General features: G+C 29.1%; 1 protein-coding gene across 1 annotated transcript; it reads right to left on the reverse strand.

Moving 5' to 3' along the window:
* Positions 1-10415: 10415 nt before the first annotated feature.
* On the reverse strand, positions 10416-11900 carry LOC123215235 (nudix hydrolase 18, mitochondrial-like). Its single transcript, XM_044635247.1, has 6 exons — positions 11824-11900; positions 11633-11744; positions 11487-11570; positions 11275-11403; positions 10773-10848; positions 10416-10564 (listed from the first exon to the last, which is right to left on the reverse strand). Exons 1-6 carry the CDS (start codon positions 11898-11900, stop codon positions 10416-10418), a joined length of 627 nt encoding a protein of 208 aa, XP_044491182.1.
* Between the last annotated feature and the right edge of the window lie 5206 nt (positions 11901-17106).

Genomic DNA, 17106 nt, shown 5'->3' on the forward strand with positions numbered 1-17106 from the left:
GATGATTGATCGAATTTATTGGCCTAAGAAAATAATTGTGGACATCGCCGACCGATATAAAATTGATATTTCATACTCACAGGCTTGGCGGGCAAGAAATTAGGCTATAAATTCATTGAGGGGCTCTCCGGAGGAATCATTTATATTTTTACCAGATTATGACTACAATCTACAGCGTACTAATCCGGGCACCATTACTGCTATTGAAACGGATGATGACCATCGATTTCAGAACTTTTTCATGGCATTAGGATGTTCCGTTCGTGCATTCAGAGAATATCTCTGCCCTGTTATTTGCATTGACGTTGTATTCCTTAAAGGTCGATATTTGGGGCATTTATTCATTGCAGTGGCTCTTAATGGTAATAATCAGATATATCCAATAGGTTTTGGTGTCAGTGAAAAATAAGATCACGACACGTGGTGTTGGTTTCTCAGGAGGATTAAAGAATGCATCCATAACCTACCTAAGCTGGCAATAATCTCATATTGACATCATGCCATATACTCGGCAATGGCTGAAGTCTTTCCAGATGTCTACCATGGATGTTGTTGTCATCATCTTCTGTGTAACATGCCGGCAAAGTATAAACGAGACTCAAAGGTATAGTGTTTAAACAAGTAATTAAATTTGTAACATTTTATACTTTTCATATATTTTGGTTATAATTAATTCTCATATATTTTACAACCTTACAGGTTGCGGGGGCATATTGGAAAGCGGCAAAAGCATACATAGAGTCAGAATTTGGGGCGATGATGCAATCTCTTGACTCGATGAACCTTCAAGCGGGAGCTTATCTACGTGATATGAGGCTCACTAATGTCAATGCATGGGTTCATCCATTCTTTCAGACCGATATCTACCGTGCAATATATCAGGAACCTATCAATCCTCTTGGAAACCAATCTGATTGGTTGCACTCACTAGAAGGAATGTTATTCTGCCCCCTGTCCTCGATAGTCGTCGTCCGAGTCATCCCTCGAACAGAAATCGACGTCTTTCACAGGAAGAAAATGTGACACTGAGGATTTGTAGTCGTTGCCATGAACCAGGACACGTACGAACCTAATGTAAAAGCCCAGCACCCGTGCAGAGCTCCACCCCATAATGTTTATCTAAAAAAGGCAAAGGGATAAGATCTTGACATGCATCTGAATCAGTTTTATTATACATCAGTTATATGTAACTGATGTATTTTTATTATTTTTTCAAGTGTGTAGTTGTATTGATATGTGATGTAATAATTTTAGTGGAAATAATTTATTCATTTTATATTTGTTAAAATGAGTTGTTTGAGTATTTCTTTATTTCATCTAACGTTTAATAGTAACATCACTCAAATAAAAAATAATTATTTCTGTGATAAGTTATTTAAAAAATTAAATCAATTATATATCGAAAAATTTAAAAAATTAAATCAATTATATATCGAAAAATTTGAAAAATTAAATCAATTATATATAAAATGACAACAATCGAAAAATTCGTCAAAAATCTAGAAAATACGAGTCGATATATCCTAAAACAGTGAAATTCAAAAAAACGAAACTGAAATTCGAATTCTACGCTTTAAAATACCCTAGAATGACAACAATCGAAAAATTCTTCAAAAATCTGGAAAATAAGAGTCCAAAAATGGCAAAATTCAGAAAAACGGAACTGAAATTCAAATTCTACACGTTGAAATACCCTAGAATGGCAACAATCGAAAAATTCTTCAAAAATTTAGAATATACGAGTCGATATATCCTAAAACGACAAAATTCAAAAAAATGAAACTAAAATTCGAATTCTACACATTGAAATACCCTAGAATGGCAATAATCGAAAAATTCTTCAGAAATCTAGAAAATACGAGTCGATATATCCTAAAACGGCGAAATTCGAAAAAACAAAACTGAAATTCTAATTCTACACGTTGAAATATCCTAGAATGGCAACAATAGAAAAATTCTTTAGAAATCTGGAAAATACGAGTCAATATATCCTAAAACGACGAAATTCTACACGTTGAAATACCCTAGAATGGCAACAATCGAAAAATTCTTCAGAAATCTAGAAAATACGAGTCGATATATCCTAAAACAGTGAAATTCAAAAAGACAAAACTGAAATTCAAATTCTACACGTTGAAATACCCTAGAATGACAACAATAAAAAAATTCTTCGGAAATCAAAAAAATACGAGTCGATATATCCTAAAACGGTAAAAAAATATCTCGTAAAATGTGCTAAAAAACATAAAATTCATAAAATCGAATCTCAAACTCGAAAACTACATATGGAAAAACCCTAAATCAGAAAAACGGATATAAATTTTGAAAACTACACGTTAAGAAACCCTAGATAAGAAAATTTTCAATTTACCTCCTTAAAAAATTCCTAGTACAAACAGGTCCAATATTTATCCCTGGCCCTTCAGTAATTTTTTAGTCTCTTAGCGCCCTTGCAGTTTCAAAAAAACAAATTTCCCCCCTGCCCATGGTATACACAGCAACAACCCACTGTCACGTGGCAAATTTTAGAAAAACCCGCCGTGGACTAAGGAGTTTCCCCCAGCTCCCCAATGTTTTAAAAAAGCTAATTAATCTCCCTAACCCACAGTCAATCTCTGCTGACCGTGGGAGAATTCGTTTCACAATGGGAAACACTATTCCCACGGTCGGACTGCCGATCGGTTCAGAGGCCATTTTCGACCAAAAATTCGTTGTTTCGGCCTCCGATTTCAACATAAATCAAATCTACATAGGTTATAACACAAAACCCCTCAATCAATTCGACGAAAACAACCAAGAATCAAAACATTTTAAGCATTGTTCAAAATCGAAACCCTAAAATTTCAAACCACAAAATCTCACTCAAACTCAATAATATGAACAATAACTTGATTCAAATAAGATATCGCTAGAAATCTCGTCGATAGTGGGATGACCGTGGGATAGGGGAAAATTTGAAATTTTCCACGGTCATTGAACAGTGAATTGCCCAAAAAATCACCGTGGGGACCGGGGAAATTTGTTGTGTTTATATATGGGCAGTTTCGATATTTCACAAAAGTTGGGCATTTTTGCTTGAATCTGAATTTTTTGGGCATTTTTACTTGAACCCCCTTACTTTTGCCTATTTTTTATAATTTCCCTTTAATTCAACATCAAAATTACGCTTCATCTTTTTCAAATAAACTTTAACTTTACATCAACCAAAAAAAATTACCACATAATATATGTTAATATGGGGTGTTATTAGATATTTGACTTTAACATAGAGTGCAGTGATATTTTATAATATAAAGGTTATTAGATTTTTTACCATTTAAATAAATACTATACTATGCAGTGTTATTTGATATTTAACCATATCAAAGCTAAATTGATATTTTAGCCTGTTGGGAAAATGGATATTTATCAAATTTCATATCGTTTTTAGTTGTTTGTATAAATTAATATTTTCCAAATTTCTTAGGAAATTATTTAGTGTATTCTCTTACTTACGATATCTAATAAAATGTTAGAAAGTGTCTATCAATTAAGATTAGATCCGAACTAAATTGATTTACTCTTAAAAGTCAGTTTGACTCAGTTCACCTTGAATTAATTTAATTTGAATTCAAATAAAAGATTTGATTTGTTTTTTAAATGGAAGCAAACCCAGGGTAGAAGTTGTTTAACTTGGTTTATCTCGAATTTGTTTGAATCTACGGTTCGGTTTGACTAGAATTCATAACTCGAATTGATGATTTGAATTTGTAGTTTGATTCGATTCAAATTCATATCTTAATTTTTGTGTCTTGAAGCCATTTTCTGTATTAAAATAAGTAAAAACATGTCAAGTTTCATAATACATGTATTATTCGAAAAACTAGACCAAAAATTTGAAAACAATAAGTCAAAAAACCTTAAATTGGAAAATATTATAAAACCCCCATAGCTAGAAAAATTTCAAAGCCCCACCACGCGTGGTGGAAAATTACAAAAAACCCTACCACTTGACCGTATGTGTCATGTCCTGCCTTTCAACACCCTACCCCCAACACGATCTCGTATGCTCGTGTTAGAATATGCCCTAAAAACCAATCGCTTTGTTGGTTTCAAAAGTTGTATATCTTGCATATACATTATTAATTAAAAAAAAAAAAAGAGTTTTATCATACTTCACATGTTTTTTGTGCCACTTTTATATCTATGTTGTAGTTGTATATTACATCCATATTAGCTAAATGCATATGACATGTGAAAGGTCACGATGAGTTTTAATAAACGTCATCAAATTATTCCCTGCATAGGCAATCTATTTGGGCAATAGTATTATATAGTGTGTATGTGCTATATCACCACAGTATATCAGGGGGTGATATTAGACATAGTGGATATACACATGGATAAATAATAGAACCGTTTGATGATAAGAGAACTGATTAAAGATTATTATATTATATTGTTTATCGAACGTGACCACTTAACGATGATCACATGGACATTAATATGTAATCAATGATACATCATAAATCATACTAGTGTATAGATTCTTTGACTTGAGATATCATGGTTGTGCTTCATTTTGGAACGTATGGTCCATATGGTGTATATCACAAGGTTAATCATGTCTCGTTTAGAAGCCGCTTTAATCATATGATGCTTGAGCGAGAGGATAGGTGATGATCATATAGGGATCCGTTAGCTCAATTGCTCTCAAATTTTCATACGAATATCGAAAAATATGAAAATCTAAGACATTAGCTAGTGTAGATAAAAGTCCACATGAAAAGAGTTTCGATGTAGCACGTTCTGAGGTATAACTTGATATTTGAAAAGATTAAATATTGAATTTTGACATTCTATAAATCAAAGTTTAATCGGGATGTAATGACGGAGGGATTGGACTATATGGTAAGTGTGAGTAAGAAAGGCTCACTTGGTATTATGTGAAGCTTGTACTTCATTGTAATGTAAGGGTCATGAGATATTGCTAGATAACACCATATGATCAGTGGGAGCTTCGTTTTGTAACGAAAAATGAAGTATATCAGTTAACGACAGTTTTGGGTTATACAATGATATAATGAAACGTATCATCCAATATAGGACCCATGACTACGTCACTATGAACCTCGAAGGTCACACCCATATTTCAAGGAAGAAAATGGTGTTATAAAGCTGAAAATATTTATCCATGGTTGGCTAGCACTTTCCACGGATAAAAATAGTGCTTTTCGAATAAGATTCGAAAAAAGGGTAAAATTGTCATTTTGCACTTTTAAATTGTTTAGAAAGCTGAATGAATAATTTTGGGCACAAATTATTTAACATGTGTCAAATTATAATTTACTCTTAGTTATCAACCAATAGGAAATAAACACATGATTTAATTTGATAATATCAAGTTTAAGTTTAATAAATGGGAGAAAAAAGAAGAAAATATAGAGATTTTTCTTCTTCTTCCTTTTGCTGGGAAAAGCTTTCATTTTTCTTCTTTGAATGATGCAAGTCAAGAGATCACTTATTTTAGTGATTCAAGTTTTCTAACTTCGAATCAAATTACAAGGTATAAGATAGTTTACATGTTTCTATATTTTATTTCTTGAAACAATATGTAAATTTTATATTATTATTGTTACATATGATGTGAACATGATTTAAAAATTTTAATTTTCTTGCCAAAATCCTACAGCTTGCACTTTTAAAAATCACAAAAACATCTCATGTCCAACTATTCTCACCACATATGATTCACATAGTGATTGAATAACCCCAAATCATCAATCAATTCTACACCTATTTTAACATAAAGTCCTAACAAATTTCGTCTAAAACACGAATGATTGAAACTATTTATGCAAATTTCAAACTGGAAATAACAAACCCTAAACCCCCAAAATCTATACTAATATGTTTAAATCTCTACATTAAAAAGGTTTTAAACATGATAAAAAATTATTTACTAACCTTTTGTGTCATTTTCTTCACCAAAAATTGGAGAAAATGCTGATTGAAATAACAAAAAACTGTACGCGGTAAAAGTTAAGCACACAAGGTGGGAATGTTATTTTTAAAATAGGAAAACATTTTATAAGTCCTTTATATGTAGGCATTTTTGTCATTATACAAAGTAATCGGTAAATTATTTAATATTTAAAAAGTTGGTCAATTACATTTGGTTTAAGTTGATTATGATTAATTGAATTAATTTCCCATCTCTAAAATCACAAATAACATGGGGAAAATTATTGATAGTTTTACGAAAAAAAAAAAAGAAAAATTTTTATCATCAAATTATTGATATTTTCTCTTATAATAATATCAACTTATTAATTAAATATTTCTTTACAAGAATTTTTAACCATCACTTGTCAAATAACTAGTTAAGGTTGGACTTCATATTCATGGAAATGGATTTGAGCACATATATGTCATGGAAGCTCTAGTAGCGGATCATTAGACTAATCTCTTCAGCCCCAACTTAGGTTTCTTATCACCAATATATATGTACACACATACACTAATTTGCAAAACTATAATTATATTACCAATTAAGTTAGAAAAAACTATTGTTCTCTCATTTGTCAAAGGCACTCAGTTGTTTTAAAATTCAAAGAGTATTTATATTATTTTGTTTAAATATTATTATATCCAAGGTTCAAAATATTATAATCACACCCATTTTAGTCTGAAATGTGAACAATATTAGAGAACACAAATACAGTTTTTAAAACTTACTAGGGCAAATAGATATATCTCCTTTAATAGCATAATTGAAACTACGAAAAGATATATTTAAAAATTTAAAAAACACTCTAAACTTTTTTCCAATTTCTAAAATACCTAAAAAAATTTTAACAACCTTTAACTTTTTCAAATACTACACTTTATCTCAAATATATAATTACCTATAATTGACACTCACATCTATACTTGTAATAGTAATTTTTTATTATTTTTAATTTAAAATAATATAAATTAGAGGTATAAAAATACATTTAATAAAATTTTTGGATCAAATTGGTAATTAATTTCAGAGCTTTTTGTCTTTTCAATTATCTTATAAAAAAATTAATAGTTTTTTTCAACAAATTGAATAAACAAATAGAAAAAATTGTAAATTTGAAAGATGAGAATATGCCATTTTATTAAACATTAGATGGAAAATAATTATTTGGCTTTTAAAATTATTGTTTTTTACTTTTAGCTCGACAATCTATATAATTAACTATAAAGTTTTTTAGGGTTACTAAATTAATTGCCCTCAACATCAGGGGTTTAAAGAAATTGTTCAATTTTTTTAACTTAAGCAAAAATGCCCCATTTACATAAAATAACCGAAATGCCCTTATATAAACCAAAGAAATTCATATCCCCACCCATATTTTCCCTTTCACTACTCCCAAAATCAGAGAATTCCCAAGACTTCAACGAAGTAATGGTGACAATGAGATTTTTGGCTTTTTGGATGACATTTTTTTATATTTTCAAATGATGAAAATGACAAAGAAAGTGAGTAAATCGTCTGTTATCTTGTTTAAATCATTTTGGTGTTTAAATTTTACCAATTAAATAAACATTTTGGGTGTTTTTAGTTTAGGGTTTTTTCATTTGAGCAATTAATTTTATGGCTTGATTCTTGTTTATATTGGATGAATTAGTTTAAGAATACTATGTTTTAATAGATGTATAATCATTTGTTGTTGAAATGGTATTCAAAAATTAAGATTTTAATTGAAAAATATGGATTTTTCATGTCAGTGTCTTACCTCGAGGGAAAAATTTTCAACCTAGGGAATCCCAGGTTTGATAAATATCCCCCTAAGTTGAATCAATGCCACAGGGGAGGAGGAAAAATATGATTTTTTGAATAGTAACCACATTGTGGAGTCCACGGGGGAACCCTAGTGGAGGGAGAAATTGCACTTTTTTGAAAAGTATTCCACAGGGAAACCTTAGGGAAAGGGAGAAATTTTGATTTTTTAAACAGTGTAACCCCATGAGAGGAAGAGATTTTAGTTTTTTAAACATTTTGGACTTGCAGGAGAGAGGAAAATTGTTAGGGCCAAATTGATATTTTTTTTCTTATAGGGTTTATTGATGTGTAGTTTTCAAATTTCATGTCTGTTTTTCTTTTGTTTTAGGGTATTTTGACTTGTAGTTTTCTAATTCAGGTCAGTTTTTTTATTTTTATCATTTTAGAGTTTTTCAACTTGTAATTTTCAAATTTCAGATCAGTTTTTCAATTTTTATCATTCTAAGGTTTTTCAATGTATAGTTTTTGAATTTCAGATCAGTTTTTCAAATTTCTTCATTCTAGGAATTTTCAATGTGTAGTTTTTAAATTTCAGATTAATTTTTTTATTTTTGTTATTATAAGATTTCAACGTATAGTTTTTTAATTTCAAATTGGGTTTTCAATTTTTGTCATTCTAGAGTATTTCGAGATTTTATAAATGTGAATAAACTCTTGCATATAAAAGTTAATCCTTATTAACGAGAGTTCTAATGACAATTATAAGATATGATATAAAATTAGTAATTTATGTTGAATATATAAGCCCTGTTGGAGGAAAAGAAAAATGAAAGGGTATATAACATGTTAGGTATCCAAGTTAGATTTACTTAAGTCATTTTAAAAATTTAGAAAGACCTAAGGATCGTTGATTGAAACCCATCTGAACATGGTAAGTTGAGATGAAAGAAGTCATACCCTCCATGTAACAACAAGAAGAGATAGACCCTCTTTCAGATTGAGTTAAGATGAACCAAACCCAAGTTTAGATGAGCCACTCGAAGATGACAAATCTAACATTGAAAAAAAAAAAAAGAAGAAGAAAGATGAAACAGTGCATAATACTTTTAAGTATCAGAGTTAAATAGACTCAAATCATTTTAGCAATAAAAGTCCGAATATATTAAAACCATAATTAATAAGTCTAAAAAGGTTTAAATTTCTAACCATTGAGAATTCAGTAGTTTGAAAAACAAGAAGTGTCAAGTTTGAAACATTAAACATAAGATTAATTGTAACATTAAATGTAAAATTCATAACATGAAGCATACTTAAAACTCCTAATATTTATTAAAACTTTGTAAGTGTAATTAACTATAAATTCAACTTTTCATGTTATATAATATATATAATGTTTTATATAATATACCCTTTCAAATTTTATTTCATTTTTTTCTTAACATTATACTTATATTCTAACATTCCCCACAAGTGTTACTAAGCTACCTATTGAGACTTGTCATACATGATATGACTCATCTAAACTTAAATTTGACTCTTTTTTGTCCAACTTAAACATGGTCTAACTCTTCTTAGCTAACCTATGGGTCCACGTAGGTTTTAATCCAATATACTAACTTCTTTTAGCTTAACCCACCATGTATAAACTATAATACCCACTAGTATGTTTTGAGGGAATTACAGTTTTTTTACATGTATTTTGATTATATTTGTTTGTCATGTGAGTGAGGATTGGAATTGAAGTATAAATTAAGTACTTAGGGCAATGTACAACCGTTTATGAAATATGTATGCCCGTACATTATGCACCACGTTAGCCAAATAAATCAGTTGCCATGTTTGATATTTTAAAGTTATGTACGTTTGTGCATACCAAGTATGCATGCTCATACATGATGTTACAAAGGTGTAGTTTAAAAAGGCATGATGACAAATCAAGGATCATGTCCTATTTTTTGATTTGTTTCTATCAAGAGCTAAGGAGAGAGAGTTTTGAAAAAAGCTCTTTTTGGTGATCATAGTGTCTCTAGGGTGCTAGAGAGAGAGAGACCACAAACGTTATTCGAATTTCTCAAATCCTTGAATATTTTCATTGTCATTCTTAACTTTTTCAAATAGTTTGTCCAAAATATGCAAAATCTATACCTATAGTAGTAATTTTTTTAATTATTTTAAATTAAATTTTATATAAATTAGAGGTAAAAAATTATTTAATATAATTTTAGGGTCAAGCTATTATTTAATTTGAGAGTTTTTTTTCTTTTCAATAATTTTATAAAAATATTTAATAAATTTTTTAACAAATTTAATAAATAAATAAAAATTAAACTTTTCAAACTTAAACAATGAGAATGTATCATTTTATCAAACCTTATATGGAAAATAATCAGTTATCCTTTAAAATTATTGTTTTTGGTTCTTAGCTCAACTATTTACATAATTAACTATCATATTTTTATTAGTATAAAATCACATCAAATTTTACTTCTCATAATGCCTAAGTGACTTAATTCAAATAATAAATATTTATACAGTGAAATTCGGTTTATGTGTCCATCAACAGCATAAAACACTTGAAGCATCAATGTGTTCTCTAAAGCGATTGATCAGATATATGCCCACTTTACTATTTAATTTTAGGCAATTTATTGTTTATTGACTTCTCTTAAACTTAAATTCTTCAAAATGATTTAATGTAATCCCTAAAGTTAATTGAAGAACTTGATTTTAATAGAAAAAAAATTGATGAAATTCTTGGCTTTGTTATAACTCCTACTTCCAACAAAATATGCTTCCAATCGGAATTGTTGATTTCTTTTAATGAATTCACATATATAATTTTTTTTTATTAATTTATCTATATAAACTGACAATATGAAGATAGAGAAAAAAAATTTATACTTATAGTTTTACTTATTTATTTATTATAATTTGTATTTTTTTTCCAAATTGATCTAGTCTCTATCCATTGTTGGCAACCAACAAATTTAATTGCTATGAAACAAATTGATCTAGTCTCTATCCATTGTTGGTGTGAATCTTGCAACAAATATGTCCAAAGCTTCCTTCATCCACCAATGGCAACATACTTCTCTTGCTTCATCGATACTCATCTACACAATCATTTCACGTAATATATTAGTCTTAGATTTCTAACATGGTATTAAAGTTTCAAAGGCCTACCGGCCATTGATTCAAGTCCTAATTAAAAATGTTGGCTTGAGTTGAAAGAAGCAAGACCTTTGTATTAAAATCTAGATGAATTCTTAGGTTAGCCGAAAAAAGTTAGACTCAAAATGAGTCAAAGAGAGTCAATCCCAAGTTTAAATGAGTCATCTCATGTATAACAAGTATCATCAGGTGATACACTTGTACTTACAGAAAAGTAAAAAAGTATATAATGTAATGAGTATCCAAATTACATTTATTTAAATCATTTTAATAATTGGAGCATTAATATGGTAAACCCATAATTTATAATGTTGAAATTACTTGCATTTCTAAAAATAAGGGCGACGAATCAGTCACTAGAAACTTACCCAGATTCTTTGCCTGACATCTTTTTCTGGCCATACTTCAAGCTGCTCCTTGACGAGCAACGGAAACATGTAGCCTTCATAAAGAGTGCCTTGGCTTTTGCTGACAAAGTTCCATTTTCCCAATTCACGCTGTAAAATGAATATACAAAAACTAGACTCAGAAAACCCCATGGAAACAATTATGGAAAAGCTTCAACAATTTATAATCTCACCTCAACATTGCCAAGAACTCCAGCTTCTTCAATTGATTCTCTTAAAGCTGCTTGCTCTAGAGATTCATCAACTTCCCATCCACCCTGAAAATTTAAAATCATGAGTTAAATTGAATCATATATCAAGTTTATGTATGATATGTTACCTTGGGGAACATCAGGCCTTGAGCTCGGCCTTTCTGAGAAGTAACGACAAGAACTTCCAATTCATCAGTAATGTCTACATCTGCGCCATTTTTGAATCGGTAAGGAATGCATCTGCAGATCCAAAACTTCCTCATCAGAAAGGAGAATAAAATAGAGAAAAATTATAAATCAAAAATCAAAAAGCACTTACCCTACGACTTGTCGATGGCCCAGGTTGTTATATCTCTGGAGCTTCCGGCCCATCCGAGAGGCCAAAGAAACTGCCATCATTACACAAAGAAGATGGTGAATTGAGCTTGAGAGAAGTTTTAAGGTTGGCATAACAATGAACAAAGAAGCTATATATAGAACTGTTTATAAAAAAAGTAATAGGGCAATACCGAATGGTGGGGTTCCGAGAAGACCAAGAAGGAAGAAGATGACGCTTGCGAGTATTTGGTTTTGGTCGAATTCAGAGAACATAATCACCTCTGTGAGCATCAAAGCTTCTGCTTTGGATGGAGACAAAATCCACGTTAGGTTCTAATAGGTTGAATCCGAAATGAAATTTCAATCTAGTAACTCAATTTGAGTTCGAAGGCTCATTGGTATTGCCAACTCTTCTTCTCCATTGATTTTTCTTCTTCAACAACAGTCCATTGTTTTCTTCTGCAACATCATTTTCCACCGACTGACTGAACCTAGGGGTGGGTATGAACTAGGTCAAGCTTGAAAACCTCTTGACTTGAGTTCGAGAAAAATAGTCCAGTTTAAGTTCGGCCTAAATAATAAATTACTCAACTTGGTTTAGTTTAAGTTCAGCACAAATTTATAATTTGAATTGATAGTTCGAATTTGTAACTCGTTGACAAAATGAAGTCGTTTTACTCAAATAATAAGCAAAACTACTTATTCAAACAATAAATTCAAACCAAACCGAGTCATTAATTGAAACCACTAATTCAAATTGAACTTGAGCTGAACTGATTTGAACACCTTCTAATTCAAATTCGACTCAATTTAAAAAATGAATTAAATCTTTTAGCTTGAATTCAATTCAAATTGAATTAAACGAATGTAAGTTAAGTCAAACCAAGTCGAGTTGACTTTTAAGACCGAGCTATCTTAGTTCAAATCTAGCCCTAATTAAATCAATCTTAAACTTGAGCCGACCATTTTAGATTTGAGTTGAATTCAAACCTATCCTTTTTAAGGTTTGGCAAGTCCACCCTAGCTAGGAAGAAATAAAAGCTTAATATTAAGTAATTTTCCTGAGTATTGGACGGGAAAAATAAGCAAGGAAAAACCGTTTTAATTAGAATAGACGTATTATGGATTATCCTATATTTGTCGGAAAAATTTTGAGACGTAAATATTATATATTCAAAAATAATAGTAATAGCTGAAAAATCCTGAGTGTCAATTGGGAGAAAATAAAAGTGGAAAAACTAGTTTTGAGTAAAATACATATTAATTCTCGGATTATTCTACACTTAAACCGGGAAAATTCGAGAAGTCATTATCTATTTTGAAGAAAGTATTAGCAGAAAGAAGTCTTGAGTTTATGCTTCATTGTACACTTAAAGAAATCGTCATTCTCTATTTTGAAGAAAATTAATTAATAGTAGAAAAAGTCTTAAGTATTTTCGAGTTTAGGATTTATGTTTTAGACGTTTTAAGATTTTGCTTTTGATATATGACATTAGATTGCTTATTAACCTAATATATCACATAGGATTTTTCTGACAGTATAGAAAGTTGTTGGTGGTTGGCACACAAGAATAATTTATAGCGATTTTCTATATAAATAACAATTAAATATTACAGGAGAAGAGAATCCCCTAAGAACAAATTTGATTGAAATTGACTACAGGAATAACATAATATTTGAGATAGATTCAAAATGAGTTAACTCAAGTTTAAATCTATGTTTGGCTTAAATAAATCAAATTCAAGGTATTTTGGCTCGTGTTCGAAAACTTATTGACGATTCTTCAGCTAAACTCTTATTTTTTAACTATTATTTTCATCACATTTCATTACAGAAAAAAACTAGTATTAATGAGAGAAAAAATAATAAGTGGATGATATCCAGTTGTTATAAGTTTTTTTTTTTTTTGTGATTTTAGTAATCAATTATTTATATTTTTATTAAAATCAAATACATTTATGATTTTAACAAGAAAACAATGGTTGTTGAAAGTTTATTTTTCATTATTAAAAACTTTTAACAATAAAAAAGTTTTCGTCATTATAACTTTTTACATTAAAAGTATTAACGAAATAGAAACATTTTTCCCTTCATTAAAACTTTTTTTTTTAATGTTTTCTAGCAACTCATTCGAATTCAATTTTTTGAGCTTATTTGACTCAAAATCACTTCTAGATTATATTTGAGGAAAACCTACAAAGATTATCTTAATTAACTAATTACAAATGTTAATCATATTTTCCATATGTTTATATACAAATTAAGTATTAATTTCTTTCTCTTTACTGCTGGTCATAACCAGTAAGCCATTTTATTCCAATTGGGCATGCCCTATTGCATGTCATATTTGACAACAATTACAATAATATATCATAAAATAATCATCTTTCATAAGAACCAAAATCCAATTACAATATTTCCAGAAGTTAATTGGAAATTGCAATGTATACCTCAAATATATTCTCAATGATCAGAATTTAACACCCATCAAATGTATGGTGCAGATTTAAGATGCCCAATTATATTACAAGGGCAATCGGATCTATTTATTTTTTTGGGGGGATTTTAATATATAACGAAGAAGATGAAAATAACAATAAAATTATATATACTTTTGTTTTGAGTATTTAGTAAGATATTCAGATGATGTATCATTATATGATTAAGTGATTTTAAATTAAGAAGAAAATGAATATATGTATCAAATTAAATACTTAAAACTAGATACATATAATATTACTTTAAAAATAAAGTAATCTTGTTGTAAGTTTCTCAGTTGTATACAAATTCAATGCAATGTCTCTTGCAGATCTAAAATTCAGATTTCAGATTTTTTTTTTCATCAAGAGAAAGCAATCTTGTTATAAGTTTAGTAATTCATGTTGGAATATATAAGTGACACATTGGAAGAAAAGGAAAATGAAATGGTAATATATCTTGCGTCCAAATTAAATTGGCTTTTAAGTCATTTTATCAATTTAGAAAGAGCTAGCAGCCGCTGATCCAGAAGCTGTTTGAATATGGTAGGTTGGTCTGAAAGACCCTTCATGAGCTAACCAAGAAGAAATAGACTATTTTTTTCTGATTGAGTCAAGAAGAACCACACCCAAATTTAGATGAGCCACTCCATAATGGTGGTTTATAATACAGTAAGAATTGAAATTAAATTGACGTAAATGATTTTAACAATTAAAGCCGGAGTATGTTGAAACCATAATTATTAAGTCTAGAAGACTTAAATTTCTAACTATTGAGAATTCAATAATCTTAAGTATTACCGAGCTACCAATTGAGACTTTATTAACTTACATTTGACTTTTTTGATTCAGCCAAATCAAAGTAAAACTCTTCTTGGCTAATCCACCTCAATTTTAACCTAATATACTCACCTCTTTCAGCTTAACCCACCGTGTTTACACAGGTTTTGAATCAGCGGATACGTAATCAAAAGTTTATTAATTAAATTATATCGAAATCGCGTGTTCATATTATTTGATATGCATGTTAATCTTTAGACTTTAATGGAAATTATGTAGAACTAGTAAATCTTTAATGGAAATGGAAATTATATCAAAATTTTATTTTCTATTTTAGAGTTTTCTTTGCTCTTTTTTAATTAATCTTGGTGGGTTGGAGAGGTTAAGAGGCAATTATTAAAATATTAATCAAACAAAACGGAAATGGTTGGAGGTAATGAAAATCATTGATCCTGTGTTGTGGGGAGGCAAGATGACAAATTTGAATAGAGAATTAATTATAAAAATTCTATTAATCGCGTTGGGCACGTGGGAAATTTCTCAATTAACACCATTGATTAAAATTAAATAATAATGAAAAAAATTGTTCGAGCTATTTATGGTTGGACTCGTTTGTAACCCTATTCTTCACATGTGCTTCACGAAAGAGTTTAATATTTTATTAAATTAAAATTAAAATTTGATTCTTTTACGAAATATTCGATAATAGTTGACTGAGAAAAAAGTATAGTAATAAAGTGCCCTAAAAGTGATGACAAATTAGGTAGGAAGAAGATGGGTTCACACACAAATTTGTCTATGTTTCTTTTTTTTTTTTTTTTTTCATTATATTCAATTTCCAAATTTTTGTTTAATCCTTGTCTTAATGATGTAAGCTTAGTTATTATTTAACTACGTACCTCATTCCGGTATTATTCTTAATTAATCTAATAAATACTTATATTATACTTATATTATTATTTATATCATAGTTTTAAAAATCGAATCATACAAATACCTACCAATAAAAATGGTTTCAGTTAACTATATTTAAAGTTAACTCAAATTTGATCAAATAGAATCTAATAGTTTGAATAAGTAAACTGGTTAAAAAACTAAATTTAACTCAATCAACATAAAAAAATCATTATTTATTAATTTTAAGCAAATACACTATAAAACTAAGTTTATTTTAATAATAAATAAATGAATTCAAATTATTTATTTAATGATAAATTATATAAATTTGTTTTAAATATTACTTTTAAACCATTAATCAGTCTGATAACAAATTAGCTACTGGGTTGACGGCTTTCAGTTCAATTCTAAAAATATTGTTCATATCATTTTCATAATCTCGTTTTACTACTTATTCATGAAAATTAAGATCATTAACTAATCATGAATTATTATGATATCTACTTCTTTATTGATTTCTTGAAAACATGATTTTTAATGATGAAAATAACGTTCATCTGCGACTTCCAGAATAACTAGAATTGTTAACGTTAATGAATAATGATTGATGCTGCAAAAATATTGGCTTTAAAATTTTTTTTTCCAAAAAAAGTATACAATCTAGAACAAATTAGAGCTAGATTTTTTTTTTTTTGGCTAAGTAAATGTGTATTAAAAAAAAAGGTGGTTTCAAGACGAAACCAAAACAATCAAAGCTCAACCGACCAAAAAAGGGGGCCACAGGACTAGTAGAACCAAGTTACAAAAGGAATGGATATTGAATTTTTTAGCACATTTTGGGTCTATGTATATATTTATACCACACTTTTTATACTCTAAACATTTTTATTATTTTATATGTTAGAATATCTAAATTATCTTTATCTTCAAACTTCAGAAACCAAACAAAGACAATGTTATTATCTCTTTCTTTGTATGCATTGCAGAGAGAGAATATGTGTAGATATTTAGTATTAATATTTGAAACACGATTTATATATATGTGTTAGATAAGATTAGTTGAATTTAAAATTTTTGAGTTTACATTCTTTAGATTAAAAGTGTCGTTGGCATTAATCTTTATTGAAGC

The sequence above is a fragment of the Mangifera indica genome, chromosome 5 (assembly GCF_011075055.1).
Source record: "Mangifera indica cultivar Alphonso chromosome 5, CATAS_Mindica_2.1, whole genome shotgun sequence".
Classification (NCBI taxonomy): Eukaryota; Viridiplantae; Streptophyta; class Magnoliopsida; order Sapindales; family Anacardiaceae; genus Mangifera; species Mangifera indica.

Excerpts from the sequence above, each read along its gene's own strand:
- LOC123215235 (XM_044635247.1), bottom strand. The coding sequence starts at position 11,900 with ATGGCAGTTTCTTTGGCCTCTCGGATGGGCCGGAAGCTCCAGAGATAT. Across the intron at positions 11,571-11,632 it reads AAGGCCTGATGTTCCCCAAG|GGTGGATGGGAAGTTGATGA; the intron begins GTAACATATCAT and ends TTAAATTTTCAG. Across the intron at positions 10,849-11,274 it reads ATGTCAGGCAAAGAATCTGG|ATGAGTATCGATGAAGCAAG; the intron begins GTAAGTTTCTAG and ends ATGATTGTGTAG.